Here is a 17028-nt window from a genome sequence, read left to right on the forward strand (position 1 = left end):
AGAATCAGCGTTGTTTGAATTGTACTCCATTGGCATTCTTTTCCATGAAATCTATCGATTTACTGTACAGCCTGTAATGAATGATCCTTTCCCTTGTCAGCAGTTGGTGATACAGGAGAGCAGTAGATTATTGATAGCAGCTAGACACCGTCTTAGACGAACCTTTGAAAGTGTACTAATTTTCACCCAATACTAGCATTTTTCTCTGGTTCCTACCACATCCTATTTCATAAAAAAAAATTAAAAATTCTATTTTTGGTCCCATTCTTCATGCTTACCTTTCCACAAGATGATTTATCCCGCCAGGCCGCCACCGTAACCACATTTAGCCAGCAGACTTACTACTGAATTGTCTCATTTCGCGACTTCAAGTCTGAATCTTCTAGTAGTGAATAAATTATAAGTGAATGTAAATTTTAAATCTCAACACGTGTGAAATTTAAAGGAACCCCACTAATATCAGTGTATAATTCGGTTTTGTTTAATTTCAGAACTTTGTGTTTTGTCCTCTCTACTGAGAACATTTTGTGTATTTACATGTGAAGTTCTACTTTTTGCGTGACTATTCGTGCAGCTATTCACAAACAAATTTTTTTTCCAGTTCTCGTCCATGCTATTTTACAAGAAAACAAAAGCGATAGAGTTCACTTTAAAGGATTTATGACATTTGCTGTTATGAAACGAATAACGTGGCATAAAAATTGTTCGTTCGTTATGCAATGTCATCATCATTGTGCCGGTATGAAAAAAAGAAATTGTCATAGGATTCTCCATCATTAACGTGCTGGCGATGACTCATGTGACTCGCAGCAGTTATCAGCCGCAGTCTAACAGAGTCCTGTTTTACCTCCCGTACGAATGTGTTAATGTGTATGATTTCTTTATGTTAATCCTATTTCTGCCGTTTATCACATTATCTGAAGAATAAGAATAGAATATATTGGGAAAAATGTAGTTTGGGGGGAGAAGAGAGGAGTGGACACTCAGGACAATTACTACTCAGTGACGCGCTTATTTCTCGATACTCTAACTTACGTTTTTCTTAGGAGTAATAATAAGTAGTAAGAGTAATCCTTTGGTTTCATTCGATTTGAATGATTGATTTAGTTATTTACTTCGAGAAATAAGGTAGTAGTCTAAATCTTCTAGTAGTGAATAAATTATAAATGAATGTAAATTTTAAATCTCAACACGTGTAAAATTTAAAGGAACCCCACTAATATCAGTATATAACTCGGTTTTGTTTAATTTCAGAAGTTTGTGTTTTGTCCTCTCTACTGAGAACATTTTGTGTATTTACATGTGAAGTTCTACTTTTTGCGTGACTATTCGAGCAGCTATTCACAAACAAAAATTTTTTTCAAGTTCTCCTCCATGCTATTTTACCACTGAGTCCCCCCTCCCCAACTACATTTTACCTGATTATCTCTTATGTCTCACATACCTAACGACGTTCCTCATCCTTTGCTACTTCTGATGGAGTCTCTTCCCTATAAGATTCTTTTTTTTGTTCTTTTAAAGTAAATAATCGTATACAGAACACGTGAAATTAAACATACATATACTTTCTTTAGTGCAGGTGGGCCTATAAAAAATCGTTTTGCTGCAGGTATGAACTGGTTGCAGTTTGTCACAGTTTTTGGCACTGCTCTCCAATGTCTTTCTGCAATTTCATTCCAATCCGAGTGTAATGTTCCCTTGTCTAAAAATGACAGTTTGAGTGAAAAGCTGAAATTTCTTCAGTCATACAAGGTTAGTTGTTCTTTTTTTTCTCTTTTCTTTCTAAAGCAATTCTTCTACCATTTTCTGAATGTTCCCATCTAGTTTCTTCTTTTGCCTAGTTTGATGCAGAAAAGAAGCTGGATTGTACAGATTTTGCTTTTGTTACACGCGGATCTCGTAGAGTGTCTGTAAAGCTTGGTAAAGAGGAATTTCCGCTGTGATCACCAAACTTTATTTCACTATCATTTCCATTTCCGTCAAGAGAACGTATGGCGCCAACTTATGGAAGCATTTTCTTGTAGTTGATGTAAGTGTTTGTGTTTGTGCAAGAACTCTGAACAGTAAGTCATTTCATCGCATTAAATCTCTTCAAGAAAACACGCTACTCTATGTGACAAAAAAGATTGAGCAGCTATGCTACCATTTCGCGGACGCTTGACCCTGCAAATTGTTGGTCGTCATAGACATGGAAACGAAAGTGATAGGAAAGTTATAAATGGAATAAGGTGGCTCCGTCCTGCAACGTCACAATGCATCTTTATCACGCCAATTTTCTGCTCCGTTTTTGCTCATACTTCCGACGTTCTTGGACCTCGCCCATTCCATCAACTTATCAATGAAATAGGTTTTAAGCATTGTTAAGCAAGTTTTAATAAAGGCGAGAACTAGGCCCAGCTATTTGTATCTTGTCCTTTTAAGGTCCCAATATATAGTCGAGCCAAAACGGCATGAATCACGAATGTAGTTGCGGTGCATTTGCGTACGCGGTCGAAACGGCGGGGTGGAAGCAGCAGTTGGAACCGAGTTAGGACCGTCATTAACTCCAGCGATTGGTGGTGCCAGCAAGGATTTCACCACGATCCTAGCTGCTAACCTCCGTACGCAACTGCGTACTTCTTTCATGTCGTTTTGACCCTACTATATACATATAATCGAGTCAAAACGACAGGAAGCACGGTGCAGTTGCGTCAGAGATTGCAATCAAAGTGGGACCACCGCGAACTGCAGCGGTGAATGGTGCTAGCAAAAGTTCCACCACGATCCTAACCGTTGCGTTTACCGCACCACTTCGAGTGCAGCCGCTTACGTAACTGCACCGAGCTTCATGTCGTTTTGACCCTTCTATATGCCGTAGTGAAAAAAAATGCTTATATTTTATGTGACACTCATTGCTCTTGTAGTTAAGGCAGTGTTCAGTGTTGGCAAATTAAAGTATTGCGAAGTGCAACACTACGTCCATCCCTATAATGTGTTTACAAATAAGATTTGTCTGTGAATTTCATACATGTGCTATGTTCAGAACATTCGTAGTTTTTAGGTCTCTGGAGTAATCACTAACTGGATGAGTAAAAATGTTGCTTCCGTGTTGGAGCTCTCAAAATCTGATCGAGTATCAACGCTGATTTCGGATCGTGAAACTACGTTGCACTGGATTTCGATCGGACCTGATCAAAAATTTCTTCACAACCAAACGTGTAAGTTGTTGTTTATATCTGATATTACAGTATTGTATATCTGTACCCCAGCTGGGAAGTGTGGCACTGCCACAACGTCTCCATTGGCTGCCTACACTCCACTGTCCGCGATATCAAAGGACCTCTCCTCTTTGTCCACTTTGGTCGCGGGTTTGGTAGAGTTCTCCAAAACGTCGCAAGGAGAATTTGTGCGTTTAATTAGTTCTTGAGATTTTCGGCAGACACTCTTTTGTGCAACATTCTTTGCTTTTCGTACTTCAGCGAGGTAACCGTGTGGTCGCTGGAGTTGAAGGAGTTCATTGGGTTGCATGCGTGAATGGTACTAATGAAACAGCTAATCTACAAGTTGAGGTGACTTGTTGTTTTTGCAAAGAAAACATCTTTTTGTTCTCTACTTTTTGATAACGAGCTGAAATTTTTCTAATCGATCTGCAGACCAAGTATAGTATTTTTCACCTCCAGTGAACCAGAGAAAGCTTTGCCATGTCACTAATATCCACGAATTCCAGTGGTTTTTTTTCGCTTGTGCTCTCTTTGCAACACATATTTGCATTTGTGAAACGAGTTCCATTGCTTCTTTCAAGTCTTGACAGAGTCTGATCTGTCATTGAATTTTAGGTGATATTTGCCGGCGATTCGAGTGAATCTCTCAAGCCACCTTCACCGCATTTCAATAATCCAACGATGCTTTTCCTACAGGTTGCAGAGTTAGGGAAATTCTCAGGTGGGCATTCCCTTATTCTAATTTTGTTTGATATGGAACAGACTGTAGTGTAGATTTCAGACAACAGTACTCTGAAGTCCCTGCTCTCACTGGAATTTGACGGCTATAGTGATGCTACTCCTGAAGATGAGCACTGGTTTGGGGTTGGTTCTTCTTTTTCTGAAAAGTGTTTCTTTAGAAAAATAATTTTGCTTGCATAAGTACGCTTTCGTAATTATTCATTCTTAAGACTCCACCTGGTACTATTTGTGAAGGATGGAAAGAGACCAAAATTCCTTTGAATGCCTCTGATCCGTTTAGCGCCATTGTTCAGCACATCGATGAGAAGAAATCTGTGTCCGAGTCAGCAGTATGTTTTTTTTAAAATCATTATGAACAAACTGTTTGCACTTCCCCGCTGAAATACCATGGATTTTTTTCTCGCAAAATATGACCAGTAACAGTAACAACCATTAACAAAATCGTAAACCGAATGAGCTTGTAGATCAGATGGTGTAGATGGTATTATCCAAGTGAATACCTCTTCCGTGAGATTTATGCTGATGTGTTCTTGAATACTTTTTTCTGAGACAAATTTTCTTGTTTTCCAAAGTATTTACTCAAAATTACACTCTCTTCATTCTTCGATGTCAGAAGCTGTCAAGATTTTCTACTCTATTGTCTAAGATATGCAATATTTCTTTTAGAACGAGTAGGTCCGACAAGTAGGTGATGATGGGGTTTGAGTTGACGTTAGGTTAGGTGTTTACTGACGACTATTCCGCATACAACGAACTTTTAGTATCTTTCGGTATTTCTGCGCTGTGAATCCGTTTGCAAAAAATGAATGGATCCATTAGAAGGTCGCAAAAGTGTACCTATTTTAGTTTAAGAACAGCGTATACGAAATCTACGATGTTGTGACCTCTCATGGACAACATAGGTGCGATAGTTAGAAGCCGGACCCTCCTCAAGTGAAGGGGGTCTTTTCGTTAATCACCTAAAAGTGAAGGGGGGTAATTTCGCCAACCGTTCAAAAGTGAAGGAGATCCCTTCCCCAACCGTTCAAAAGTGAAGGGGGTCAGAGCACCGGCTCCGACTATCGCATCTATGGTGGACAATATAGGGTTCGGGGTGTAGTTTACAAGTATAAGTGTGTTGACGCCCAATTCTTTCTGATCGTGCCGAAATAGGGCGTGGGAAACTTCTACGACACTTTACGACGCGTCATCTTAGTACGACCGCATCTGTCCCGAGCCGTTTCTGAGGGCGATTGGTGGGTGAGGAAAATTGGACGTTAACACACGGCCGTTATCCACAAGCATGTCGTTTACTCTAGGTGCCTATTTTTAGGTTGGACCCACTGATACGATTCTAAATTTCTTTGAAGATTTTGACCTATCTTGTATCCGACTTCCTGTTTCAGTATTTTGTAGTTATGTCGATTCTCGTTATTTCTTGCAATATACTCCTGTTTAGTTGTACTATTCGTCAAGGGAACAACTGGTGGTTGTAAGTGGTGCAAGAAGAAGCGATGTGGTACCATTCATCAATGAGAAAGAAGTTCCTAAAGAAGCAACAACAGTCGTGCACGATTTTGGCAAAGGTCCGTTTCGGGGGAAAACTCCATGTTTCAACCATATGTGATCCACACGCACTTTGTACTTTTATTCATATGTTATTAGTATCCTCTCCTTTTTTATTATGTAGTGCTTTACGTGGGGCACACAGCCAAAATTGTAAACGTTTGGTTTATTTCGGCTGTCGTTTCGGCATAGTTACAGGGAAACTAGGAGAACTAACCACTGGAAAGCCAGGGACTTATGTATTGTATCATATCAAACTCCTCATAACAACACAAGTTACTATTCAACAAGAGAGTACCTTAAGAACCAGAGAATTCCATAAATCATTAGCATTACTGTGTTTTTTGCCCCCACTTATGACTAAAAGAAAGGAGTTGTTATGCCAATATTCAATCAAAGTCGAACGTTTCCCATGTGTAATGCTCTTACAGGTTACGAGTATGCTCTGGATTCTGACCGTTGTATACGTCTTTCTGCATTACCTAACAATACTGATGATGTTCTTTCGACTTCCGAAGGGATCTTATCCATGAAGCCAATTGCTCAAATTCTCCTGGCGGCCGATTTAAAGTACGGAAACTATGGTCAGGTATGGATTCTTAGTCACAAATCTCTATAAAGTAAGGATTGTTCTTCCGCACTTGCTGAACTTGCATTGCTCACTACCCATAATTCTAGTTAACAACCGCAAACGGGCGAACGTTGGATATTTACCGCGGAGTTGATAACAAGACAAATGACATTGTGGAAGCTCGTTTTGATGGTGATCAGTTGGAGAGTTACTCCATATACAAGGTTTTTTTTGTCTTTGTTACTGCATAGACTATTTTAATTGATACAATATCATAATTATTTTCAACGTTTTAGTGTCTACTTTGTACATTGCTAAATTATGCAGCAGACATCTTGGAAGAAGAGGGTTCATCCTAGCATGGGTTTCATTTCGGCCATTTAAGGCAGATGGTTTCTGAGTCACCTTTTCCATAACCATTAACTCTTTTTTTTTACCTACTTTCCAAGTACTAGTCTGAGTAAGGGCGGTAAAGATTAGAAATAGCAATGAAGAAGAACTAAGAAGACGTAATACACAAGCCGTAAGAAAATGGGGAAATCTGAAGTAGACTAAAACATGAGATTTGAACTGAGGCTGTATTTTTGTTGTGCACTATATTTATGGATTCATTATTATTCATTATTCACTATTATTTGTGTATAAGATTCATGGGGGAAAAATTCTGGTCAGAAACTATTTGCGTATCTTCTTGTATTTGAGTGCATGTTTTTCTCACTTTTGTAATGTGTCAGTCATATTTAACATTTACTCATTACTTCATACTTAGGTGTCATACCACATGTTCATCTCTTTAAAAGTAATTTTAGCTTGTGAATAGCACACCAACTCTATCGTCACACATGCGATTCACTCGAGGTTTATCCGATGTTATGTCCAGTTTTACCGAAAACATTCGTAACTGTTTCGCAATGTCGTCATCTTCCTTCAATGAAAACAGCACGTTTACCTTTGAAGTGAAGTCAAGTCAGTCAACTGCTGCACTTCACCAATACTTTCTATATATCAACGGATAACTAAGAGAGTTATGTTTAGGATCGCTCAAAGACGTTTATATCCAAGGAATCGAAACTGTTTCAGCGGCACTTGCAAGCGCCTTAGTTCAAATCGCTCCTATTAATCCATATCGTGTTAGAATCTTCTATGTGAGTTCATCTGTAGATTTTACATTTGAAAACAATCTATTTTCTGATAGTTGTTTCACTACGTTAAGTCTGTCTAATTTCAGGACACAGGTGTGGGAAAGACGTTAAGGGTGTTCTTCTCTATCGGTGAGAAAACTGATGTGAAGCCTAGTGCTGTGCCAAAATACAATTTCACGGGAAGTGACACTGCCGTTTTATTGTGTTTTTCGTTTTTGACAACTGCAACTCAATATTCTCCAAATGAGCACAATATTTCAAAATACGAAACTAAAAATTTCTTTCTTATTCTCCTTTTTTTCTTATTTCAAAACGCAGAAGCTATTTGTTTTAAATGCTTACAGAAACAGAATAAAAAGCAAGAGAAGAGCCGAGGAACTGGGCTTCGTCTCCCTTTTCGTGCACCCTCAGTGGAAAATAAGTGTCTTAATGTTAATTAATTGACGACTTTACCTAGAGATTTAAAGTTCAACATGCTTTTCATGTCATTTTAGCCTTAACATAATTCTTTCTGCTCAGAAGAAAACTCCACAGTAAACAAAGATTTTTTACGAGCTGCTTTTTATACCAATGTGAAGCAAAAAAGCGATTCCGTCTGGAGCAAAATCAATATTTTTGTTTGTTTTTAATGTTTTCGGGAAATATTCAATCTATTGTTTTCTTTTCGTATAGTCACTATTATACCACGCTGTATGAAGCTGCTAACTAACATTTTATGTAGTTAATTTTTATCCCATTTTGGAAGATTTTAATTAATTCCAGGAGGAGGTTGCTTCTTCGGTACTTCTTGAGAAATTGAATGCTACAATTACTCAGGGGGACTGGAAATTCTCCGTACCAACTCGTGATGAAAAACAGGTGTCGTTCATTTTTATACCAGCGGACTTGCGGACTCAATTGAACTTGTCAGATACTGTAACGATTTTGAGGATTGGATCGTGAAAATGCAGTCACTTAACCGATACACTCCACCGTCTTCGACTCCTGGTCCTTCTTATTCGGGGTATACAGGAGGTGCCATGTTCGTTCTGGGAGTGTTCTCGCTGCTGTTAGGAGTTGCCATCGGTCTGTGGATTTACCAAAGCTTACCTCTTTTGGTGCATATCTATTGCACACGTTTTATTTTTGTTTCTTGGATTTGATCACTCTTGTTTCAGGTGCTGGAAGCGTCTTTTTCGTGACAAGAAGGCAACGCATTTCTACACTTGCATACCAAGTTTTTGAGTGATTTTTTTTTCTTTTGGTGAGGAATTTTGTGTGTCTAAGATAGTCATGTAGTTCTTATTTTAAACCATTTTGAGACTTTTCTGCAGGGACGAGCGCGGAAAATGCTGAGAAATTCAACTTCATTCAAATTAATCGGATATATTCGTTTCACTTGTGACCATGCAACGTTTCGTACTCTTGTGAAGTACTGATACTACACATTTTTTCTAGAACATTAGATAATTTTTATGTTTTGCATAATTTATTCTATTTTATTGCCAATTTTGTGATGCTGCAACTTGGTCCATCCAACTACGAGTCTTTGTTTATGAGTTTTGACAAGACGGTGTATTTGGGAAGATCTATGGCCTGAATAAAGTATTCAGATTTGACTTTAAAGTTTTTATGGTTCATTTTATCCATTCGGTACTGATCCTGTGATTTATTAACAAGTTGTTTATTAACACAATGAGTAAAGATGAGAATTTGTTTATTTTTTAACTGATGATGTGGTGTTTGCAAATTGTCAAGAGTGTTGACAAATAGTGCACTCGAAAACGTTGTTCAAAATTACGTGGCAGTTATTAGCGATCAACAATAAATGGGGACGTTTGCGATATTTTCTACTTCATGGTGGCGAACTTGGTTATGCAGCTTAGCAGAGAATATTGTAGATTTTCCCGCAAGTACCCTTGCACAAAGTTCAACAGAATCACGGCAAAGTAGATTGTATTTCACTATGACAATGACGAATGATATGATGGTTTTGTCAAATATTTTGATGACCTCTTGCATTAAATCCTGTGTTGTTGAGGTGAGTTCTGTAAGCTGCTTAAAGGCATCACCCCACGAATCTGAGGTGGTGCAGATTTCAGGTGGAGTATTCGTATACGGGATGGGAGACTACGGAGAGGGAGGTGATTCCGTCCATTTCTTGTTAATTGCCGTAAAAAACGGCCCAGAAGATGCGGCGCCGCACAAGACTGGCGCGCTCCAATCGAACCTCTTGTACAAAATGGTGCGCCAAAACGAATGAAGCCGTATCTTCCGGGCCGTTTTTTACGGCAATTAGGAAGAAATGGACGGAATCATCCCCCTCTCCGTAGTCTCCCATCCTGTATACGAATACTCCACCTGAAATCTGCACCACCTCAGATTCGTGGGGTGACGCCTTTAATATCCTCCCACGACATGAGGCACGGTGCAGCTGCGCTCGTAACGATGCTGTGGACGTAAAGATCGAAAGGGGTCGAATTGGAGCTAAGCTTACGTCTTACTCTGGTTTCTCTATAAGTCCTCAGATCTGTGTAGTTAATGGTATTTGCAATATTTCGTTGTGTCACTATTCCAAACACACTGCGAACTATAGTAGTGTTGAACGACATGAGACACGGTGCAGCTGCGCTCGCAACAATGCAGTGGATATAAAGATCGGAAGGGGACCCTTGCTAGCACCTTTCATCCCATTCACTGCTGCATTTGCAGCAGTTGGTCCCACTTCCCATTCCAACCTCCATTTCTAACACTTTAGCCTTTCTTAGCACTTTCTTTGTTGTATGGAAAGGTGGAAAGGTTTTTAACGTCTAAAAATACTTCGTTCCTTTGTCTTATAGGTGAATTCTATTCAAAGGTGATGGCACAGAGAGTGAAATCGGCTGCAGAGCGCGCTCTTAGCATAGTTGAGAAATCTTCTAGAGTACGGATACAAGATCTGCGTGACAACGTGGGCGCTAGAACGTCTGGACGGCAAGTGAACAAAAGAGCTAATCAGGTGAATTGCATCCAAAAAGTGGTGTTGTTATTGATACAAGCATCGTTTTTAAAGGCAGGTCATACCCGTGGTGCTTTGCAACACGCTGCAAAACCACCCCTCGGGTGGATTTGGGGGGATTTTTTCCATCCATGGCACAGACGATTTCCTGGTGAGGAACACTTCAACGCTGACGTAAAGTAAATGTTTAAGATCGATTGGTTTTTGCTTTATTTGTCACTCAGTATAGCGTACTTCTATAATAGCTAGCAAATTACTTCAGCGTCAGAAGAGAATACATCCCACTGTCCTTGATAGAACTATCTCGCCTCATCGACTTAGGATGGGTAGATCCATCTCGTCCGATAGACGTGGCAGCTTTATGTGCGACGCGGAAATTCAACATTAAACCGAAACTCCGGCAATGTGGATTCGACTTAACGGCCGAGGTAAACAGATGGAACATAATATAATCAGTGCTCGATGTGTTCGATAGGATTGGTGAGGAAGAGCCTTCGTTCAGGGTAAAGGAAAGAATGAATGTGTGTCAAGCAGAAAAAAAAGCGTGTTTTGCGGCGAACGCATTGCGTTCACCAGTTTGAATACATTTGGCGCTGACTATATACACCGCGGAAGTGTTAATCGTATTTTTCTTCCCTTTCTCGATATTTGGGACACTACCGTATGTAATCTCGTAACAAAGTCGGAAGAAAAACTTCAGGGTGCTGATGTGTTCACCTATAAAGTTGACATCGAAGTGCAGTATGCATCACAGACAGCTATTTCTGCTGTAGAAAGAGCTGGTGGAAGGATAAGAGTTGCTTATTATGATCCAGATTCGTTACAGGTATGTGGCGGTTTTTTTTCGGCCTTGACAAGGAAGTGGCGCATTTCATTCTCCTCTATTTTGATATCTGACGAAATGCAATTTGTAGCTGCTAAATACGTCTGTTCGATTATAGAAGTGGCTCTTCTTACATGACCTACATGATCTGCTGGAGTTTCTCTCCAATTGTGTTGATTCTAGATTTCTAATTCCATGTCTAAAATATTAGTTATCTAGATAAGCTCGTCAGAATGATATTATCTGCGAGACAATCTTTGATGCTTTATTGCTTACCTGGCGTTTTTTTCTACTTTTTGCTAAATATATTGCAGCCTTCTGTAACTATAATTTTCGGTCATGCCAAATTTTTAGGCAGCTGTAGATCCTCGAGCTTGGTTTAAATCCGGAACTCCTGTGCCGGCACGTAAGGCTCCTCCTCCATCTCTTTTGGAGTACGACTAGACCTATATTCTTTTTCATTGCTCTTTCATCATTTCCTCAGCAACTTGATGCCTGACCTTCCTTCCTTCAGATATTACACTAGTGCATTTAATCGCGGGTACTTGGCGGAAGCAGCAGAACTAGTGAATGCTAGGCAACGACTAGGGCTTGTTATGGGATACAAATTAGCTGATGAGGAAGTACAACTTGAAGATAAAGGACCTACACAGGTGTGTTTTTTAGAGGTTTCTTCTGCATAATTTTATCGTTGAGTCTTGCCACAAGATGAACGAACGTATACGTTATGTTTCTGGCTTACGCATATTCTTCTTTTCAGGTGTTTTATGGAATCCCGCCAGGAGCAGTTGTCTCTCTCGCAGATAAGAAAGTATTCGTGCCAACGAATCCCGTGGTTAAAAATTACTACCAAAAAAGTTTTGTAGCTGACAAACAATACCCATGATTGATGTAAATGTATATTAGTGGCTATCCACATGCACAGAATTATGTTAAGAGTTTGTTGATTTTGCAATTTTGTTTTGTACTTGTAGTTAGTGCCAAAAAACTTCAAACGGGAGAATGTGATGTCTCTTCGATCGGCGGAAAGTAGAGCAAGAGGGAGTGTTTTTTAAAGTAAAGGAGTGAGCGTTGCAGCTAAAGCATTGCATTCACCCTGTTGAACATATTCAGCACCAACTATATATTAGTGTTTGAAGTAATCACATCCAGACTTGCTTTGTTGTGGTTGGATTAGATAAAAATTTTAGCTATGTTTATATTCGTACACATTTGCAGAGAAGCAGCAAAAATTGAAGTTATAGTAGGATCAAAACCACATGAACTACGGTGCAGTTGCGGACGCGGCTGTGGTCCAAGTGATACGGTTGAGCGTGGCGGTTAGAATCGAGGGAGGACCCTTGCTAGCACCATTCTTCGCTGCATTTCGCGATGGTCCCACCTCGATTCGATCCGCTTCTCCGCCGCGCCGCTTCGATTGCAGCCGTTTACATCATGCTTCGTGCCTTTTTGACCCTATTACATTACGGACAAGGAGTTTGCATAATATTGAATGTGTGGAGATGCGTAGATACATGCTATTAAGCATGTCTGTTAGAAGTCAAATCACTGTTGTCATCTCGCTTACAAGCATTGAAATCTACTTTTTCTCTCATTAAATCCACACAGATTTCAGTGGGAATTGTTAGTTAGCTTTCTCTAGCACCAATCATGGGGCTTTGTGTGCGTGAAGCCACTTAAGTTCATTATGAATTAAGAATGAAAGAGCTCCTTTGACTTTTGAATCAAACACAAAATTTGGAGAAATTCCCGAACTTGGATATGTTCTTGGGTTCATTTCCAGTAATAGATATCCAACGAAATAGCTATTCACATCTATAGAACGAAATGAAACTTCATTACAAACTTTTTGATGTCTCTTACTCGAGTGATGAGCTTTCAATGAATTTCCTTCATTCTCGTCTGCCTCATTCATTTGCGAATCTCGCCTGTGACGTCCAACACTGTGTACAGGCTATTCATTCAAATGAAGGATCGTACTCTCTAGAGATCGCAAATCCATCAAATTTTACTTGAAATTTGGGTTTTTATCTTTTTTGTGTCTTGAGGGATTCAGTCATGTATAATTTTGTTCTTAGCAGTTTTCAAAAAGGATATATCAAATGCTACGAGAAATTGGGTACGATATATGAAGGTGACAACAGTTATTAGGCGATAGCTATTGGTTAGCACCTATCGACAACTGAATTTTTCATCCTATATATCAAGTCTCTTGCCTGGATCCTCTCAATAGAATTTGAAACGCATGAGAACTAAATAAATAAGTCAATTTTTGTTAGTTGCACAATTCGCTCCTACTACGTAGGTGCCCCGAATTTCATTTCGTTTTGACCCTAATATAATCAAATTCAGTCATTTTTCTCAGTTGTTTGATGTTCCACACAAAGCAGCACGTGAAATGTCGAAATCCAGTCCCTGAATCTGCTGTTCAAAGAAAGGAACATGAATTGTTTGATGATGCTTGCACAACATGATTGCTGTTCGGAAACCCTCCCTATCATTTAAATATTCACTATGATATGTTAGAATTCACAGCTATAATCGCTTAAACAGAATATTTCTTTAACAGTGTGGAACAAGAAGCAAGATTGTTAACAACCTTTATTACGGCTCTCGTTTCGGCGATGTGGCCTTCATCGCCGGAACCTGGAGAGTCACAGAACACAAAATGTCCTCTAAAAGTCTTTATCCAGAACAAGTCCTCATCCCCAATACACTCGGAAACAGGACCCAGAAGCGCCCAAATTACGCAGTTGTACCTACCTGAATAGCCGCGTTGCCGAGATGCTAGCGGACCTCCGCGTGGTTGAATTGCTCTGCTAATACTAACTAGGATGCGTTCCACATATGACCCGGTAGGTCAAAAATCGCAATCTTGATCAGATCCAGCGCAGATCCAACAGATCCAGCGCACTGGTTACGGTTACGCCCTCTTCCTTTCTATTCATTTTTGGACTTTTGGATTTATCCAAAAGACCTCTAGAGTTCTCCGAATCACAGCATCGGGTTCACACGATAGGAGCTTTATTCCCGCTGTACAGATTAACTCCCATGAGCGAAACAATGTCTACCACATGTCGTTTTCTTTACCGCTGCGCGCTCAGAAGATTGGGCATCACCAAAATCCTCATTCAAGTCCTTTTTGTGGAATATTCTCGTTAGTTCCGTTTGCGGATCAGCCCTTTATCCCGACCACTTTTTTGAAGCGACCTCCTGCACACGCACTTTTTAGGAAATGAAGTTCTAAAAACCGTTGTTCGGTGGAAGAGACATAAACCCTGAATGTTTGAACAACTCGACGGCTATTCTGTCACAGGACTTTCTTTACCATATAAATATTCACCGTGATCAGTTAGCAGCCATGGCTAAAACCGCTTCCACAAAATGTTCCTCTGGCTCCTCACAGCCCTTCTTGTTCTCAACGCTTTCACCCAGGACGCAGTTTTGGCCGAGGTAACTATGAAACGCACCTTATAATGTTGGAAACTTAATTGTGCTGATTCAGGAATGTTCTGACAGGATAAATCCTAAGATCTGTGAGGCTATAATGAAGAAACACAATTGCACAGGCCCGATGGAGCATGTTGCCATGACGCAGTGCAAACTCACATGCAAATTCTGTTAGGCACAGGAGAAGAATTCAGCATAAATTCTCTTACTATTCTCGTTCTGGTTTAGTTGCACAAGACGATAATCTTTCATCAAGGAATACTCATAACAATCTTGTTCACTTCAACATTCCTCCCCAATTTCAAAGCAGCATATCCTGAAACAGTTGAAAATTCAGTTTGTGTGTGCGATCCACGCTCAAGCCACACTGCATGGAATTTCACGTCTCATGAGAGATGAAGACACAAAAGTTTTCAAGAAAAAGAGTAGGAACGGAAATAACGAAAATTGTTATTTGCACCGTGCTCATAGAAGCTAGCAGCATACGATCGATCGATCATAGCTAGGATCGTATTCATTTTCATTAAAATTTTTATGGTACTAATTAAGGTTGGTGGGAGCTGTTCACATAAGGCGTTTGAAAAGTAACGCTTAATCTTGTACCACCTCCGAAAGATCAGAAATCTCTGAGAAATTTTATTTTAAAAAATTTGGATTCATTATACATATTCGTGCGTTTGAACGCGCTCGTGATAAGTGTGTAAGCGAGGAGCACCACCTTCTGCAAAATCCCCAAATCCCTGCCATCAAATCCTACCATGAAATTCTGTTCGGACACATCAGAGCAAAGCAGATGATCATGAAAAAGCAGTTTGCAGAAAGGGTCGTGAGTGTATTGAGAGATTTGTTAGATTTCGTTTTTCTCCTGCGTATGTCAACAAATTGGAAATCAAGCATCTAGCTGAAGAATTTTCAGTTAAATGTTTCGTTTTAATTGAAAATGTCAGCTAGCGTCTACAGATACAGTACCCGTTTTGGGTACAAAAATCATATCTTGGACCTTATAGGAAACGAGCTTGTCTCTAGTAGTTTCTTTACAGAAAGTTTGTTTCATATGTGAGAAGTTTTCATCATTGAGGGGCCTTCGAGAGGGAAGTCGGGCCTGTTGAGTGACACAATCTCACGGTCGGGTGCCCATTGGAAATAGGACCATTTTGTGCCATTTATTCTGGCTCATTCGTGGGCCAAGTTTATACCAAAATTATCGAAAAGTCATCGTTGTCAACTCCAATCCTCAATTCTAAGAATTCGGAAAGCAGAACGCTTGAGAAGCTCCAAATCGGTGCATACGGTCTTCAGCAAGAGCAATTACTTGGATCGTGGTTGATGTGAACGGTATGACTACTGTTTCTTGGTGAAGAATTCGTATGGTTTTGAAGTCACTTTTCTGGTGTCGAATTCTTCTGGCTCCATGATTTGAAAATCCAGTAGTAGTACCTGAACCATAGAGATTAGAATTTCAGAAGGAAGGAGAGGCGATATTTTCAGTACCTGGAAAGATTCCTCCGTATATGGGCTGTGTGATCTTTAGTGTTAAATGTTTCACTTAAGGATAAAAGCAACGACAAAGTGGTGTTCTTGATAGCATCAGAATTATAAACGAAGGGCCAACAAAACCCATCAAGTAAACAGTTACTCTCTAGATAAGTCATTAATTAAAGCTCACAGACTTCAGACTCAAGTATGAAACAGAAAAGACAAGTTTAAGATTAATTTTTGGAGGGTGGAAGCGAATTCCCACCTTTGCATGGATTTTTTTGAAGTTAGACAAAGAAGTACTTTATGGTAAAAGTTGAAAAATCTCGTCGAAGCATAGCAAAGATGATTCGTGATTTATTCGAACCTAGAGTCACATATTTAACGGCGAATGGACATCACGACGCAATGATGTGGAGACGTTGCTAGATTTTTACTGAATTAAAGGTTTCAGACACTCCAATCTCTGAGATCTGGAGAAATATTACATAGTCGCTAGTTATTTGAAGCTCGTTTTTCCACTATCCACCATGGACCGGATGTGGAGGTGTTGTGGAAGAAGTACTCATGAAAAATTTTACCTCTATTGTCAATAACTCAGCAAGTTGAGGTAGGCGATCGAGAAGCGGCCAGGTTTAGTCAATAGGATAGGAAAGGTGTTGTGACCGAGACCTAGCACTAAACGACTATCACCTTTTCAAGCATATGCAAAATTTTCTTGATGTTACAAAAGTGACCTCGAGAGAGGGTTGTGAAGATGAGTTGGTCAAGTTTTTTGTCAACAGGGGCGAGGACTTCTTCATTTGTGGAGTTATGAAATTACCGTCAAAATGGGAAAAGTTATTCGAATAAAGCGGCGGACATTTCATATAAAACTGTTAGTCCCAACTATGTTAATTTTATCTACTTCGAAATAAAAAAGCGGAAAAAATAAAAAATAAAACAAAATAATGAAAAACGGTCAGGACTTCTTTACTTCACCAACTACATATATACATACATGTACGGATTCGGGTTCTTTCAAATTATCATGTTTTCAAACTGGGATGGTACGTATTATCATCCGGAAAATATCATGTTCTAGCTCGTCACTCTTTTAAGAC

General features: G+C 39.6%; 2 protein-coding genes across 3 annotated transcripts; both read left to right on the plus strand.

Moving 5' to 3' along the window:
• Positions 1–1611: 1611 nt before the first annotated feature.
• On the plus strand, positions 1612–8534 carry RB195_007720 (uncharacterized protein; the record flags this gene model as incomplete). 2 transcript variants are annotated; one of them, XM_064181502.1, is made up of 18 exons in its annotated part: positions 1612–1752; positions 3041–3197; positions 3249–3385; positions 3459–3548; positions 3816–3921; positions 3982–4064; positions 4151–4270; positions 5380–5506; positions 5918–6075; positions 6165–6281; positions 6867–7023; positions 7093–7202; positions 7286–7393; positions 7962–8057; positions 8129–8264; positions 8357–8367; positions 8417–8442; positions 8513–8534. In XM_064181502.1, the coding sequence occupies 18 exons, from the start codon at positions 1612–1614 to the stop codon at positions 8532–8534; spliced, it is 1902 nt and encodes a 633-aa protein (XP_064038286.1). The 2 variants fall into 2 exon arrangements, with proteins under 2 accessions (XP_064038286.1, XP_013301124.2); XM_013445670.2 differs by lacking the exon at positions 8513–8534 and having other exon boundaries at positions 8357–8427.
• Positions 8535–10038: 1504 nt separating this feature from the next.
• RB195_007721 (uncharacterized protein) lies at positions 10039–11885 on the plus strand (the record flags this gene model as incomplete). The annotated part of the gene is made up of 7 exons (XM_013445671.2): positions 10039–10176; positions 10231–10355; positions 10439–10604; positions 10877–11002; positions 11354–11433; positions 11514–11652; positions 11760–11885. The coding sequence occupies 7 exons, from the start codon at positions 10039–10041 to the stop codon at positions 11883–11885; spliced, it is 900 nt and encodes a 299-aa protein (XP_013301125.2).
• Between the last annotated feature and the right edge of the window lie 5143 nt (positions 11886–17028).

Source organism: Necator americanus, chromosome I, assembly GCF_031761385.1.
Source record: "Necator americanus strain Aroian chromosome I, whole genome shotgun sequence".
Lineage (NCBI taxonomy): Eukaryota > Metazoa > Nematoda > Chromadorea > Rhabditida > Ancylostomatidae > Necator > Necator americanus.